Below are 16973 nucleotides of genomic sequence, written 5' to 3'. Positions count from 1 at the left end.
GGTATAATGGTTTTGTTAAAAGTATGTAACAGGCAGAAGGAGGCGTGGCAGACCCCACAAAGTATATATATTCTTGATCAGGGCGACGAGCTGAGTTGATTTGGCCCTGTCCGTCTGTCTGTCCGTCCGTCCGTCCGTCCGTCCGTCCGTATGTATGAACGCGTCGATTTCAGAAGATATAAGAGCTAGAGACTTCAAATTTTTTTTAAAATGTCCGTAATTACAGCGCGCATATCAAGTTTATCATTAAAAATCGATAACTCATCCCGATCTTTTTTTATCGATAAAAAACCTTATCGAAAACCAGTTATAAAATTATATCTTCTACACCCTTATTGCTAGAGTCTCCAAATTTTTAATGTATGCTTATATGCAATTTATACAATTTCGGTTTTTGTTAAAATTTACCCCCACCCTTAAATTCACCCCCTCACCCTCACTTTTGTAAAAAGCGTATTTCAAATACTAGAGACTTGGGCTTTGGAATATACACACATATTCACCATATGATTACGCTCTGAAAGTTTCATTAAGATCGTATGTCTACAAAAGAAATTATTCAACAAATAAATTCTCATAATATTTCCCCCACTGCGGCGCAGCCCAAGCTCAGTCGCTGCTTACTGCGCAGTTAGCAGAGCGCAGGCTTATGATTGCGTGTGGATGCATGTGTATGTATGTGTGCATAAAAGAAGTGCAGAATGATTAGAATATCAGCTTGGAGGGTTCAGGGTATCTCCTAGTCGAGCAGTCTCGACTGGAGCTTTCTTACTTGTTTTAATTTACACGATATGAAAAAATATACAATATATTTACTATAAGAGATATATCAATTCTAACGTATATAAATGTATATATCAATATTTGACATGTACATTTGCTTTATTTTATTCTATATATCAAATGTTTTTTATTCATTCGCCCATGCAGATATATCTCTCTTACATGGATATAAATATATATATTTTACTTTCAGAAAGTTCCATTAAAACCATAAAAAATCTCATGGAAATGGCAAAACACTTTCATTTCCATAGTGGATCACTTAAGCCCATTAAAATTTTTTTTTTTTTTTTTTTGGTTTAAAAACATTTTTTTGTTTTAGATATAGTTTATAGTGGCACATGCTCTTCAATATTGCGTTATATGCGAATGGGTATGTTTATCAAAGAACATTTGATTTGATTTGAGTGTGGGTCAAAAGTTCGCCCCACGCAGCAAAACTAAAATTAGTCAAAACTTTTCCATAGGCCCATAATGCAAATCAGTTTTGAAGCGATGCCTAAAGGCAGACCACTTCAATGGTTTCCAATTCACTTCAAAGCGAAACAAAAACAACAAAAAATACAATTTTCCCCCGACTATTTGTGCCGCTCTATTGTATCGCTCATTTAAGCGGCTCAAGATCTTTTTATATGAAAAGGCGGCTGCATTGTTGCAATTTAAATTGATTGGCGATTGGTGGGCTCAAAAGGGGGAAAGCGACCCAGCCATAGGGGAGTGATTGCTCTGCTTTAGCGACATTGTGGGGCTGCACTCATAGACATTGACATGGCCTGGGCTCCGCAGGCCTGGGCTGGTCTGGGCTGGCAAGGCGATGTCTACATGCTGCTACTGCCATATCGAAATCATCGAACGCCCCTCTCGGCTCGGTCATTGCCATTACCATAGCCGTAGCCATCGAACATTAACCATAACCAGCGACAAGTAGCCGCATGCCACTTGGCTGCACCGCTGCACCACTGCAATCGCATGGCCAGGCATAGAAATCATCACGTTTCGTGGTGGCGCCTCCAACCCAAACCAGCGTCTGATGATAGCGTTTGCTGTCTGATGACGATGATCAAGATGCTGCTGATGCCGGTGATGATGATGATGATGATGATGATGCTCAGGTTTCACGCCTTGCCAGGCAGCTGGACCAATGGCTGTTGCTCTTGTGGTTAGCCGCTGCGGTTTCGTTCCCTATCAGCTTTTATATATTTTTTTATAACAAATTTGCGTGTAAGACTGTGTATTCAGATCCAGCGATAGATTGCGCCCATATTGACTGATATGAACAAGTTTGCTGGCATGTTAAATGTTGGATGTTGGTATTTCAGCAACGCCCATGGCATTTTTCCATGCTCCGCTTGAAGGTCTCTGTCGTATGCGTAACTAGCTCTAAACAAGTAAGAAGGCTCCAGTCGAGACTGCTCGACTAGGAGATACCCTGAACCCTCTAAGCTGATATTCTAATCATTCCGCACTTCTTTTATGCACACATACATACACATGCATCCACACGCACGCATAAGCCTGCGCTCTGCTTACTGCGCAGTAAGCAGCGACTGCGCTTGGGCTGCGCTGCAATGTGGGCAATATTATGAGAATTTATTTGTTGAATAATTTCTTTTGTAGACCTACAATCTTAATGAAACTTTCAGAACGTAATCATAATGTTCAAATGTATGTACATTCCAAAGCACAAGTCTCTAGTACTTGAAATGCGTTTTTTACAAATTGGGGGCGAAGGGGGCGTGGTATCCAAAATCTGTAAATTACAAAATCTTTGTATTCATTAACTTTATATACAACGCAAATTTGAAGACTCCAGGTTTAAAAGTGTTCAAATTAAGCTAAAAAAACAAAATCAAATTTTCGATTATTCTCGATAAAAAAGTTATCGGATGATTTATCGAAAAAATAAAGCAAACTCGTACTGCGTATGGTACACACGAATATGCATGCCAAATTTCAGCTTTCTAGCTCTTATAACTTCTGAGATCGACGCACTCATACGGACGGACGGACGGACGGACGGACGGACGGACGGACGGACGGACGGACGGACGGACGGACGGACGGACGGACGGACGGACAGACGGACAGGGCTATATCGACTCAGCTCGTCGCGCTGATCAAGAATATATATACTTTGTGGGGTCTGCCACGCCTCCTTCTGCCCGTTACATACTTTTTCACAAAACCATTATACCCTGATTTCCCATTTTCAATGGGTTCAGGGTATAAAAAACACGTTGCCAACCTGTTAAATGCTAATGATGAAGCTCGGTAAAAAAACTTTGAGAACTATTTTCTTATAGCCAATTGATGAAGGAAGAGAGCAACTAAGTATGATGTATGTCGAGGGAAGTTGGTTTTCATTAAAGATGATTCTGTTGCATTTTCAACATTATTTGTTGGTGGCATTACGAGAATTATGGCATGGGTACAGCGACAAATTGAGGCATTTATTGTATTTTTTGCTGCTTGAAGAACCAGAAATGCAGCAGAGTAGCTTGAAGTTGAAAAAATTACAAAATGAATGAAATGAATATATTTTAAATATAAATATTAATTCTTGGGTAAACTTAATTATAGTTATTTAATTCATTAAATGGATAAATTATTTCAAAAATAACTTTTCAAAATGATGAATCTATTGATTTGCCTAATATTCCCAAGACTCTTTTATTTGCTTAATAAAATTATGTATACTCGAGTCAAATCATAATTTACCTAATATTCTCTAGATTCTCTAGCTCATCTACTTAGTATGCTAGGCAATACCCACTGTTCCCTTGATACATTCCATGCCTGCCCAATTGCGTCTTATTACAGGGTATATACCATATAAAGCCGTTATATGCTGTAGTTTGGCTGCCCAATTGATTTGGTAATTGCTTTGCGTAATGCCCGATGCACTTGTCGTCGCTCCAGCTCAGACTTTTTGAGTGGGGTTTATAATTGCGCAAGTGACGACGTGGAGGCAGGCAATTTGCATGCCTGTGCGTGAGTGAAAATCAAAAGATAGGGGGCGTGAAAGAGAGAGAGAGAGAGGGAGAGGGAGAGCACGACTTGGGCCTATAAAATGAAATGCTTTTCACATGTGACAGGCAATCACCGCGAACAGGCGACAAGTGCATTGACATTTAGCTCCTCACACGAACGCCTCAGGGTAGAGGCTACAGGCTGCAGTGGCTATAAGAAACGAGCTATGGACGTGACTTTAGGGGAAGAGTATAGCTGGCAGAGTTGCTCAAATGGAAATCGAGATCCGAATCAAAAATTTACCTTTACTTTTTTTTGACATATGCAAATTCTTAAGATTTATGCTAACTTTTTCTTAAGCTGTTTTATGGCTTCTGTTTATCTTCCCTTTCGTTCGCTCTTTGCATTAATTATATAAATTTATTTTCAAGATTTCACTGAATTTTCGATTATGTCTTTTTTGGCAACAGCTGCAGACATATATAATCTTATGAATAACACAAAATGATATACAAATTCTGCTATTTTCGTAACATTTGTATGATTTAACAATTTAATTCAGTTTCACTTATGGCAAATTTGTATTAATTATTCATCTTAAGGATATTATAATTGGGCTATAAATGACTAAATTCATCAAATTGTTCATTGACTTTTCATTATGTTTGTGAAGGTGTGAATGTATTAAAATATTGTAGACGCCAATGGAATCGCGGATCATAATTTATGTTGGTCTTTAAAGAGCTTACTCAAATCTCTTTCACTCTCTACTAGTCTCGCACAGAATGATTTTATGAGTTACTTTACTTTCTCTGGTTTTAGCAAACGCTTTGCTGACCTCAGACAATCGTTATTAGGTAATGCTTTTATATACCTACAAATATCTATATTTGACCTGTTTAACTGGCCGACACCTTTGCTTGTCACATTTTTCTTTTCTGAAGGCATCACACGATGCTTTCATTTCGCCATTAACTGAAGCCAGAGCCAAGCCCAGGCTGGGGGTTCGCGTCAGGTTGTAAGCGACACCGGAAATGGTACTTTAACCTTTTCGAGCTGGCGTCATGTCACAAAGGGTTGGGCCGCTTAATAGCACCTGCTGCCCACTTGTCAGACTGAGTTTGCCGGCGCACCTCCATAGTGTCATCGTGGCCAAGTTCTGAAACTCGAATGCGCAAAATGAGATCTCTCAAATTGGCTGCGGGCCGTTGCAAAATGTCGAATGTCGAATGCTGATTGCCGAATATCTAAACAAAGTCGATTTGTTTATGCCAATGGCTCGGACCACGCCGGCGTGTAGATGGCATGGAACATATCATTACAAGTTGCAGCCGTAGCCGCAGCAGCAACCTCTGCCAGACACAACAACAAAATATGAAAATCAAACAGAGACGTCGACATCCGCTATGTAATGCGGTCAAGGTCCGAGCAGTTCGTGGGGCGGCATCGGGTGGCTATAGGCAAATGGCCATAAATTTATTGCGTGCTTAAATTCAATAAATTCTTTCGGGCGCGCGTTGCACGAATTCGAAAATGGGAGTCAGCATAGCCATAAGTATTTAGTTATTGGGGGAGCAATACGTATTTATAGATGCGCTGTGCTTTTACAAGTGGCACACATAAATTAGCAAGAAAACAAGAATCTAACCAAAATATCATCTCACCCTCTCTCTCTCTCTCTCACTCTCTATCTCATTGCAGAACAAACCGCTCGTCGTGGAGCCAATCGACTTTGAAGCCTTTATAGCCAAAAATAAAACACTCATACAAAACGATCCGCAGCGCGAGCTGCTTATCTATCCAGCGGACGATGTCTCGGTGAGTTGCGTGGCAAAAGCCTAAAAGCCTGAACGAATAATTTATTCATTTCACTGGGTATGCACAAAACTTTTACTTTCGGATCGGCTCGGAATGAAATGCGGCGTCATAAATCAATGATGCGTACGTTTGAGATGTAGATTAGCGATAAATATGCATCTAGTGCTTAGTTGGAGCTAAACGAAAAGCTGGATCTAAGGATTAGTTTATTCAGAAAGGAGATCCCAATTTGAATAACTTTACTTGAAATTAACTAATAATTCCATTAAAAACTGTGTGTGTGGATACTGATAGTCTGAATAGTTTTAGCATATGTATAAATATAAACCCAATGGTAAATCAGAATATAATTATTTGGTTGCCAGACCTGAGTAAAGCAAATATATTCCTAGTCATATCTATGAACGAAGCTGTTATTATAGCCATGTCCATGGATCTAAGGATTAGTTTATTCAGAAAGGAGATCCCAATTGAGATATACAACACGCTTTAGAAGCTTTTTATTACTAGTTGATAGCTCAGGTCAATTTCCTAATATCTATAAAAATCGAACAATTTATTTCGCTTTTTAAACGAGACTCTCCAGATCTACTAATGAAGAAGAGTATTGTAATATATTGTAATTCCACCTCTTCGCATGTTCAGGGTATCTTTTAGTCGCGCAACCTCTTAGTTGTTTAATATTACTACAACATAATTGCTCTCCCCATGTATTCCAGGAGATTGTCATGCCGCGCAAGCAGCGCACCACTGCCAAATCTGTCACAGATCGATTTGTGCCAGCCAATGAGGCTATTGTTACGCCCCTGCATGGACCAATTGTGCTGGGCAGCAATGGGCACGGCCAGGTGAGCCGGCAGGGCAGCCTGCAGTCAAATGGTAGCCTTCACAATGGCCACAGCAGCACAGGCAGCCTTTCGAATGGCAATGGGCAATTGTCGCGCAAGAGTTCGCAGTGCTCGAATGGGTCGGTGGTCAGTCGAAAGACCTCGCAGGAGTCATCCTATGAATCGGCCTTGTCCTCCAACACATTGCGCTCGAATTTGGCACAGCCCGAGGAGGTGGATGAGTATGCGGACGAGGAGCCAGCGGCTAGCGAGGATGTGACAGATGCAACTGCTCTGGGCACGCGTGCCGAGTGCACGCGCTTCACTCGCCAGGCGCTCTACACGTACCGTGCCAAGAATCATCTCATCCACTACAAGTACAGTGCATATGGCGGCAACTGTAACGATCTGCCCAGGTAAGCCTGTGGGTATTCCAGCCAAGCAGCTTTTCTGATATTTGATGTCTCTACTGATAGCACCTCACCTGCCGAGGAGCTGCTGGAGGAGGTATACGAAATCGATGCTGACCAGGACCGCATCGATGAGCAGATGACTCGCTCCCAGGCAGACAGCATTACCAAACAAGGTTTCCTATTGAAGGGGCCCGACTCGGCCGCGGATCGCATGTTTGCCAACATTGGCAATAAGTCGTTCAAGCGTCGCTATTGCTATCTGCGCCAGGAGATCGATGGCACCTACATACTCGAGCTGCACAAAGATGAGAAGCAGTGCGAGGCCAAGGCCACCATTGTCATGGACTTTTGCACGGAGGTGGTGCAGGTGAGTCGGGAAATATTATCTCCAATCTATCCTATTCTAATTGCGATTCTCTCTTGCACAGAATCCTAAACGTGGTCGCTTTTGCTTTGAGCTGCGCATGACAACTGGACACAAGTCGTTCACCTTGGCCGCCGAGAACGAGCAGGACTTTAAGGATTGGCTGTCCAAGCTATCCTCAGTGCTGGCACAGAACAAGGCGCAGGAGGAGAAGCGCAACGCCTCGCTAGAACGCCAGCCTGCCAATGGCAATGCCAATGCCACGCCCACGCCACAGCTGCAACCGCCGGCCACGGAACCAGCCACTTTTGGCACACTCAAGGGCCTGGATCAGTCGCTGCATCCGCAGCTGATGAAGTATGGACGCGAGACGGATCACTCTATAGCGCAGGCGCGTCGCGAGCAACGTCGCCGTCTCTTCGCCTGCTACCAGAGCAACGCCAAGGCCGTGGGCAACGATAATGTGGAGCAGTATCGCGATCACTTTGGCACACGCGTCCTACTCAGCTGTCAATGCCTGCGCTTTCGCCTGCAATGTCAGTCAGTGGATATGGCGGATGGTGCTGCGGGCGAACAGCTGTGCCAGGTGGAGCCGTACATAACCAGCTTGGCGCTTTATGACGCCAAGGCCGGACGTAAGCTCAGTGAGAACTTCTACTTCAACATAAACGAGCCCAGTGCGGCCCAGATGCTGCCCAACACCCCAGTGCCAGCCTCCGTGGCGGACTGTGGCATCCCCAGGCGTGTGGAGAACGACGAGCGCAATGCTTCCCAGGCTCCACATTCGCTGTTCGACAGCGTCTCATCCGAGCTGCTGCGCTGTCCTCGCCAGCAATTCCATCAGCTGCGCCAGTGCATGCTGTCGGTCAGCGCACCGCATGCGGATATCTATCTGGTGCTGCGCATTGAGAAGGTGCTGCAGTGCAGCATTGCCCAGGCGGCCGAGCCATATATGAAGGCCGCACGTGATCCCAAGCTTGGCCAAAAGGTGCACAAGACGGCCAAGAGCTGCGCCCAGCACATCGGACACTATCGCCAGCCTTTCGCCTGGGCCGCCCGGCCGCTCTTTAAGGCCTACAGCCATGAGCTGGACGTGGACTCCAACTGCATATGCGAGTTCAGCACCATCTATCGACAGGAGCTGCCCAAGCTGCGCGATGAGGAGCTGCTTAAGCTGCTGGCCGACTACCGCAAGCCGGAGAAATTCAGCAAGCTGAACGTCATACCGGGCTATATGCGCCTGCAGGTGCAGTTGCTGGATCAAACGACGCCCTGCGGCTTGACCAAGTCCCTGGCGCCCTTGTCCACCTTCAGTGCCTCCGCCAAGCAGCCGCTCACTCTGGAACTCGCCGAGTTTCAGAGCCAAACCGAGCGTGATGCGCATCCCTATACCAGTTTCTGTAACCATCTCTATGTGTATCCCCTGAGCCTTCAGTTCGATAGTCAAAAACTCTTTTCACGCGCTCGCAACATCACAGTCGTCGTCGAGCTGAGAGATGGCGATGGCGAGTACAGTAAACCTCTAACGGTAGGAAATCCAGTGTTGAATCAAATGTATAAACTAATTTCTGTATTTTCTCTTTGCTCACAGTGCATCTATGGCCGACCTGGCCAGGAACTGTTGGTCTCGCAGATCGCCTGCCCTGTGCTGCATCACAATGTGACGCCCACGTGGTATGAGGAGATCAAGCTGCGTCTGCCGCTGGGCCTCTTTCCGGAGCATCATTTGCTCTTCTCGTTCTATCACGTCTCCTGTAACCTGAGCAAGAAACGCGATGCGCACGCAGCATTTGAGACGCCCATTGGCTATGCCTGGTTGCCGCTGCTGCAGAAGAATCGCATCTGTCTGGAGGAGCAGCTGCTGCCCGTGGCAGCCACGTTGCCCGTTGGCTATCTCTCCATACAGCCGCTGGGCTGGGGTAAAGGGGTAAGTTGTTGCTGTCGTCGCTGCTTGCATCGATCATTGACTCATACATCGTGTTTTGTGTTTTTGATCCACATCCATTCCGTGCTTGCCTAACCAAAAACCCGCTCTCTGTATTTTCTTTTCCGCACATTCTCTTCATGCACTGCATCCGTAACTACTACCCCACCCTACGGCCGACTACAAACCCTTTCAATTTCTCAGCAGAACTGCGGTCCGGACATTCAGTGGATCGACAATCAGCGAGCGCTATTCAGCGTTGGCCTACGTCTGGACTCCACGGTGCTGACATCCGATCAGCATTTGCACAACTTTTTTGCCCACTGCGAGCGTCTGCTGGAGGGCGGCAAGACTGGAGCCCTGCCCGCCGAGACGGAGACCTGCAAGATTCTCAAAGCGGCGCACGCCATCGACATGCGCTCCCTGATCAACTTTCTGCCCACGCTCCTCAACGAGCTGTTCACGCTGCTGGTGCACACGCAGTCCGAGGAGATCGGCCTGAATGTGATACGTCTGCTAACGAACGTCATACACCAGATCAGCGATGAGGCCAAGCGTACGGAGCTGCTCGCTTCGTACGTGAAGTATGTGTTCCATGCGCCCTACTACAGTCAGCAGACAGCTCGATCGCGCACCGTGCACGGCGAGCTGTGCCGCCATCTGCCCTACCTGCTCAATCCCAACAACACGGACTTTCTGATCGTGAACAAGTTTATGCGCTACTCCTCGATCTTCTTCGATCTGATTGTGAAGAGCATGGCGCAGCACCTGCTGGCCACGGGTCGCATTCGCATGCTTCGCAACGAACGCTTTCCCAAGGAGTATGCGGATCGGGTGGAGCAGCTGGTCAAGGCGCTGATACCATATATAACAACCCGCTACGATGATCTCGGCGAGGAGACCCAGCTGCTGAATCGTTCGCTGGCACGGTTTGTCCGGCAGTGCCTCAGCTACATGGATCGCGGCTTTGTGTTCAAGCTGATTCGCTTCTACATGGAACAGTTCTCGCCTGGCAATCCGCGCGTGCTGCACGAGTATAAGTTCAACTTCCTGCAGGAGATCTGCCAGCACGAGCACTACGTGCCGCTCAATCTGCCGTTCGTGCTGAATCCGAAGAATCGACCACCCGAACTGCTGCAGCATTACACGCTCTCGGAACAGTTCTGCCGCCAGCATTTTCTCTCCGGGCTGCTGCTGCAGGAGCTGAAGAGCAGCCTCAACGAAGTGGGCCACGTGCGACGCCATGCGCTGTCCGTGTTCAGGGATCTGCTGGCCAAGCACGAGCTGGATGCGCGCTACCAGCAGCGCGGCCAGCTGAGCCGCATTGCTCTGCTGTATGTGCCCTGGCTGGGAATTGTCATGGACAATCTGCAGCGCATCGATGATTTGTCCGAGTCGGGCGCCAGCACGCCCAACGGCCATGTCTATGCGGACTCGGCGTCGTATACGAAACGGCTCAGTTGCTCCAGCAGCTATGTATTCAGCAAAGACTCCTCGACCTTCGGCTCGCTAACTTCCACGCCACGTTCCAAGAATCGTCTCACGCCCCACGCTGACCATGCCAGTCCCTGTCGCACCTCGATGCACATCAAGGACCACAACTATCTGGCCGCCATTGCGGGCTCGGCGATTGGCAACGGCATCTCCAATTTGTCGCTCAACTCGAACTCCGATTCAGGCGTAAGCTAATTAGAAAATATATTCAATTGTCTATTTAAATTAAATAATTAAATCTCCTTTGCCCTAGCACTCACAGGACACCACAACGATCGGCGCTTACACCAATGGCGAAATGGACGTGGCCATGCGTAACGGTCACAATCGATCCGTGAGCGTGACCCATGCCCAGATTCTCGCACGCTGCGACAAGTTCAGTGCGGCGGAGAGCAAAGATTTGCTGCTCGGATTTCTGTTTATTGTGAAGCATTTGTCGCAGGATCAAATGGTCGCCTGGTGGCAGAGCTGCAACGAGACGGAGACACTGCAGTTCCTGTCCATTTTGGACTTGTGCCTACTGCAATTCCGCTACGTGGGCAAGAAGAACATTGTGATGGCCAGCGAGGCTCGAGTGCAGAGGCCGGCTAAAGCAAATACTCTACCCGCTCGCAGCACGCCGCCTGTGGTGGAGAACGGCAGCGCAGAGCCCAGCACTGGCACCCTCACCCAGACGCGTGAGCATCTGCTCGAGGACATGGATTTGTGCGCTAGATCGCAGCAAGCGCTGTACGAATCAAACCTGGCCACGGAGGTGGGCATGATCATACTGGACTGCCTCGGTCTCTACGTTCTGCAATTCCGCCAGCTACTCGCAGACAGTCTGGTGCTGCCCAAGCTGGCGCGCGTCTATCTGCGCTTCCTGCAGCTGGGCCAGTCGGAGCGCCTGTCCAAGCATCTGTTTGCCGCGCTGCGCGCCTTCATCAACAACTATTCGATGGCCTTGTTCAAGGGCAATGCAATGCTCTGTGGCCAGATGGTCTATGAGCTGCTGAAGGCCTGCGACAGCCGGCTGGTGCACATACGCCAGGAGTCCTGCGCCGTTCTCTATCTGCTGATGCGCAGCAACTTTGAGTTCAGCGGCCGCAAGGCGCTCACCCGCGTCCATCTGCAGGTCATCATCTCGGTGTCGCAGATGATTGGCAATGTGATTGGGCTGAACAATGCGCGCTTCCAGGAGAGCCTGTCCATCATCAACAGCTACGCCAACAGTGACAAGGCCATGAAGGGCACCGGCTTTCCCCTAGAGGTCAAGGATCTGACGCGACGCGTGCGCACAGTGCTGATGGCCACGGCGCAGATGCAGGCGCATCACATGGACCCGGAACGCCTGCTCGAACTGCAGTACTCGCTGGCCAACTCGTATGCCTCGACGCCAGAGCTGCGGCACACCTGGCTGGTGACCATGGCCCGCAATCACGAGCAGAACGGCAATCTCTCGGAGGCCGCCTGCTGTCATCTGCATATTGCGGCGCTAATGTGCGAATATCTGCGACTACGCGGCGGCTGCACCCTCAGCTGGTCCTCGACGGCCTTTGGCAAGATATCACGCAACATTCCGCTGGATGAGCAGGGCCTCAAGCTGGATGCCGGCGCCCAGGACTCGCAGTACACTGAACAAATGCTGCTGGAACAGCTGAAGCAATGCGCCGACTTCCTAGATCGTGCCGAGCGCTTCGAGTGCCTCGGCGAACTTTACAAACTCATCCTGCCCATCTACGAGCGCGCACGCAACTTTATTGAGCTGGCCCAGAGCTATGAGCATCTCACCCAGGCCTACAATAAAATAGTCGAGGTGAATCGGTCCGGCAAACGCATGCTCGGCCGCTTTTATCGAGTGGTCTTCTATGGCATGGTGAGTTGATCTTTTGTGAATCCAAACTTCCTGGAGCTGATATATTTATTTATATTTCAGATGTACTTCGAGGAGGATCATGCCATCGAGTTCGTCTACAAGGAACCAAAGCTGACATCACTTAGCGAAATTTCTGAACGCTTGGCCAAGCAGTATAAGGAAAAGTTCGGCGCCGACGTAGTCAAGCTCATAATGGATTCCTCGCCGGTAAGTTCGAAAAGAAATCAACTTGTTATTTATGATGAGGAGAATTCTTGAGAGCTCATTTATAGCATAGATAACTGGGTAGGAATGATTTGATCAGTAGAATACATACATATATAATATTTTATAACGAGCAAGTGAAATTGAAAAGCAGCTTGAAATATTTGCACACACTTATTGTGCTTACAGGAATACAAATTTTTATTGTGATGTTTGCTAAAACAAATATATATATAACAACATAATCACTGCCTCTATATTGAGTGCTTAACAATCTTATATAATTTGCAGCTTAAGCTCAGCTAAGTATAAAATATATATATATATATAGATAGTTATTCATGGATATAGGTAGAATTGTTTCGACCGGGCTAACAAACTAACTATACGATAACAATCAAGCTGCTTCTGCTGATTGACAACTCATTTAAAAAGAAGTAGACTGCTATACAATTGGACAGATGCTGTTATGAACAACACAATCATAAAACGAATCGGGGAACTAGCTCATTTGAACAAGTACTCGTTGAACTGGACATCGGTGTCGTTGTCGCCCCGCATTAGATTTAGGCGCTGCAAGAGGTGGAATTAGGGCGAATGTGATTTAAAATATTTCTCTTTTCGATTGTCAAGGCCAACTTACGCGCTTCACCTCTGACTGCCGCATCTGGGAGGCATGGGTGCTGCGTGGCGCCACAATTCGTTGAGCTGTTGCCGTACTGTGCTTAGTGCCCTGCGCCTGTCCTACGCCGCCTGTGCGGCTCAAGGTAGCTGCTTTGCTCAGTTTATTACTACTACTGGAAGAGGAAGTCCAATCAGAGACAGTCTTTCCCCTCTAATGTAGACTACTTACACATGGACATGGTCTGGCTGCTGCTTGGACGTGGCGAGCTGTGGACGTGACTCCAGCTTGCAATTCGCGGTTGTCTTGCTCGCCGCATTAGATACGATGCTTTGGCCAGTTTTGGGCTGGACGGAGAATTGGTAGGAGCGTTTAATGCGACTGCCATTTTGATGCACTCGTTCGATTGTCTTCTTGGCCGCCAATCCTGTTGCAGCAGTTGTTGTTGCTGCTGCATGTGTTGCTGTTGTTGTTGCATGTGTTGCTGTTGTTACTGCTGCTGCTGCTGAGGTGCCACTGCCGGAAGTCACGACTGCTGGTGAACTGAAGCGCCATCGCTGAATCTTGCTCTCTTTGTCCTTGTCCTTGTCCTTGTGGGTGGTAGCCTTACGAACTCCAGGCGAACTGCTCCATTTGACATGGTTGTTGACCTTGTACAGTTTGGGATAGACTGTGGACGCATTGTTCGGAGTTGGGCAAATGGTTTTCGGTGGGGCTGACGTTTTCTGCTCGTGTTCCTCTTTCAGCGACTTCTGCCCCGCAGCCGGATGCTGCTTGTTGGCCTTGGCACGCGCGTCAGCGCCATCGGGAGTCGAGTACCTGTAAACCTTCATGGTCGTAAACTCTGGCATGAACGGATCCCACTCGTAGCTCGACAGATCATCCTCATGAAAATGTGTCTCAGTGTTATCTGTGGGGTCGCTCTTGATCTCGCTGATTGCCAGTGGAATAGCGACTGGTACGGGATCAATTTCCATCGGTTCATCTCCGTTGCGAGTTTCGAGTCCGAGTTTCTGGCACAGCTGTTTGAATGCCTCCTGATAGCGGGTGCCGGCATCTTCATTTATGAGCTTCTCAAATGCTTTGATATCCTCGATTTGCCGATCGATTTCCATCTCAGTGAAGCTGCGTTTTTTGGGAAGAGCCGTGCACTTGGGACATATGACTGGCGCCTTTGCCTTGCTCTTCTCGTTCAATGCATCGCCCATGCGGTCCAGGAACTGTCTGGCTAAGTTATATCCAGGTCGATTCGATAGTGATCCATTCTCGTTCACTTCCAGGCGAAGGGAGGCAGTTTGGCAAAGTTGTTTGTCGAGCAACTGCCGTTTGCTGCTCTCCGGGGCCAAGAATTGAACATTGATGCCCTGGCCATTGGCGACCAGACTGAACTGGATCTGTAGCAGTGGCATGTTTGGGTTACCCAGTTGGTTCATCAAGTTGAATAGCTGACGTTGAATGCGAGCCAGCGTCTCGTCTTTGGTCATGTGCGGACCATCGCCGTCCGGCACATTGTTCACAAGTGTGGTGGACGAGCTGGCGGATGCCTTTGTCTCCTCTCGTTGATATTGGGGTTCCGCCTCCTCCTCCTCAGCATCGCTGCTCTTCATGTAGGATGGCACAAACTCAGCCGCGTTGGGATTGAGCGATGACTCGCTCAGGCTTCGACTGTTGCTCTTCATGCAGCAGTTGCTGTCCTCACTGCCCGCCTGCAGCGACTGGATGAAGTCCTTGATGAACTGTTGGTGCATCTCATTGCCAATGTCCATGTTAACCGCTAACTAATTGGCTGATCGCTATTCTAAATTGTTAACTATAATTGAAATTTGGTACTAGTGCACTCTGTGGGTATACAAACAATTTGCTATTTGTACGGTGCTATTTAGTTATAACATGGGTATTTTAGTGATATACATTTGAAATGATTGAATATATTGTAAAGCTGTTGTAAGCCGAAACACAAATGTTGCTGTGATATGCAAGCCCATGCCTCAGATATTCCAAGCAACTGTGATCGACATACATATATGTATGTATATTCGTTTTAATTTTTTTCCAAAATACCCTTTTTCTTTATAGTTTTTGCTATTGCATTATAGGTGCTAAAGCAGACATATAAATAGTTTAGCATAGACGAGAAGTTAGGAAAACAATATAATTCATTATCAATTTAAAATATTTTATTATTAACGTCTTAATCACGAGAATTCGCTCCACCTATCGTTAATGCTTCGAAGCTCACCTTAGAAAGGCATTAAGCTTTTTTTACTAGCGCCATCTATGCCTCAATTTCACATAGCCACTTCAGTTGCTTCTCTCAGGCTCTTATTGCCTTTTATGTGAATCGTTACGTTCTGTTCGCTTGCAGGTAAAGGTTGACGAATTGGATCCCAAACTAGCCTACATACAGGTCACCCATGTCATACCGTTCTTCACCAAAGACGAGCTCGATCAGCGCCTGAACGAGTTCGAGCAGAATCACGATGTGGACACATTCATGTATGAAACGCCCTTCACCAAATCTGGCGCAGCACGCGGCAGCGTGGAGGAGCAATGGAAGCGCAAGACGGTCATTAAGAGTAGGTTAAAGCTATGCATTCTGTTGTGATTGAGTGATGTATTATATGTATCCGTATATGTCTGCAGCCCGATATTCGTTTCCGTATGTGCTCAAGCGCATACCCGTCAAATCACGTGAGATCATCGAGCTGAGCCCCATTGAGGTGGCCATCGATGAGATGCAGTCAAAGGTTTCAGAGCTGGAGGAGATCATTCTGCCGCCGGCCGATGTTAAGAAGCTGCAGCTGCGCCTGCAGGGCAGCGTGGCAGTTACTGTGAATGCGGGTCCCCTGGCCTATGCACACGCCTTTCTGGACGCCAAGGTGATCAACAACTTTTCGCTGGATCGCGTTGAGGACCTGAAGGACGTATTCCGGTAGAGACCAACTGTTTACTGAATACTGAGAATATGCTTGATTAATCTTAAATTCTTTTCGAACTGCAGGGACTTTATTGGCGTCTGCCACAAGGCGCTCTGCGTGAACGAACGAATGATCAGTGCCGATCAGAAGGAGTACCACCATGTGCTGAAGGAGAACTATGAGAAGCTGTGTCAAGCGCTCAGTGAGTTACTCCAAGACGAGTCATTCCAGCCGCTTAGCGACGATGCCGACGCAGCCGCCCAGCGCAATAGCATGGCTTTATTCAATGCGATCAGTGGGGCCTCACATAACTCAAGTACAGCTTAAGTTCAAAAACAAAAACAAAATACCAACAAAAAACCAAACAATACCAATACCAATACACACTTATACGCACAGCTACTAAAAACGGTTTTAACAAAGCAACGTAGAAGCGTAATTTGTAGCATTAAACTCTATTGGGTGTTCCTTTTGTAATGATGTTTGATCTTTCACCTTTGACCTTTGATGTTTGATGTTTGATGTTGTCGTTATCGTTGTTGTTGTGGCAGGTAAACCTAGCAATGCGCCCCGTCCCCTGGTTTGTGTCTCATCTAACAATGCTAAACGCACGCATCCATACCACTAACGTCCAGGTAGTCATTACTAAAAAAAAAAAAAAAAAATAACGCAAACTAACCGTAAACAAATGAATTACTAAAACAAAAAAAGAAACAAGCAAACATCTAACCTAACCTGTACTAATTGCTTGAACCCTATCGAATCGTCAGCCAATTCATGC

General features: G+C 47.1%; 2 protein-coding genes across 15 annotated transcripts in view; one reads left to right on the top strand and one right to left on the bottom strand.

Moving 5' to 3' along the window:
• Positions 1–16973, top strand: part of Ziz (dedicator of cytokinesis protein Ziz) — a 33175-nt gene that overhangs the window by 13678 nt on the left and 2524 nt on the right. For 2 of the 13 annotated variants that reach the window (XM_018002406.2, XM_018002398.2), the window contains 11 exons: positions 5455–5571; positions 6291–6814; positions 6875–7178; positions 7240–8703; positions 8767–9102; positions 9307–10779; positions 10847–12448; positions 12509–12655; positions 15640–15850; positions 15918–16206; positions 16276–16508. In XM_018002406.2, the coding sequence (XP_017857895.1) occupies positions 5455–5571; positions 6291–6814; positions 6875–7178; positions 7240–8703; positions 8767–9102; positions 9307–10779; positions 10847–12448; positions 12509–12655; positions 15640–15850; positions 15918–16206; positions 16276–16508 (6700 nt within the window). Of the gene's footprint in view, positions 1–5454; positions 5572–6290; positions 6815–6874; positions 7179–7239; positions 8704–8766; positions 9103–9303; positions 10780–10846; positions 12449–12508; positions 12656–15639; positions 15851–15917; positions 16207–16275; positions 16861–16973 lie in introns of those variants that run through there. The other 11 variants (XM_018002405.2, XM_018002397.2, XM_018002408.2 and 8 more) reach the window with 7 other exon arrangements.
• Positions 12814–15267, bottom strand: LOC108610359 (uncharacterized). Of its 2 annotated transcripts, none has more exons than XM_018002414.2 (3): positions 13506–15267; positions 13296–13449; positions 12814–13225 (listed from the first exon to the last, which is right to left on the bottom strand). In XM_018002414.2, exons 1-3 carry the CDS (start codon positions 15038–15040, stop codon positions 13160–13162), a joined length of 1755 nt encoding a protein of 584 aa, XP_017857903.2. In that variant the 5' UTR covers positions 15041–15267; the 3' UTR covers positions 12814–13159. The 2 variants fall into 2 exon arrangements, with proteins under 2 accessions (XP_017857903.2, XP_017857904.2); XM_018002415.2 differs by having other exon boundaries at positions 13296–13446.

This window comes from Drosophila arizonae, chromosome 3 (genome assembly GCF_054131065.1).
Source record: "Drosophila arizonae isolate 15081-1271.41 chromosome 3, UAZ_ARI_1.0, whole genome shotgun sequence".
Taxonomy (NCBI): Eukaryota; Metazoa; Arthropoda; class Insecta; order Diptera; family Drosophilidae; genus Drosophila; species Drosophila arizonae.
This window is presented reverse-complemented; position numbering and strand designations above follow the sequence as displayed.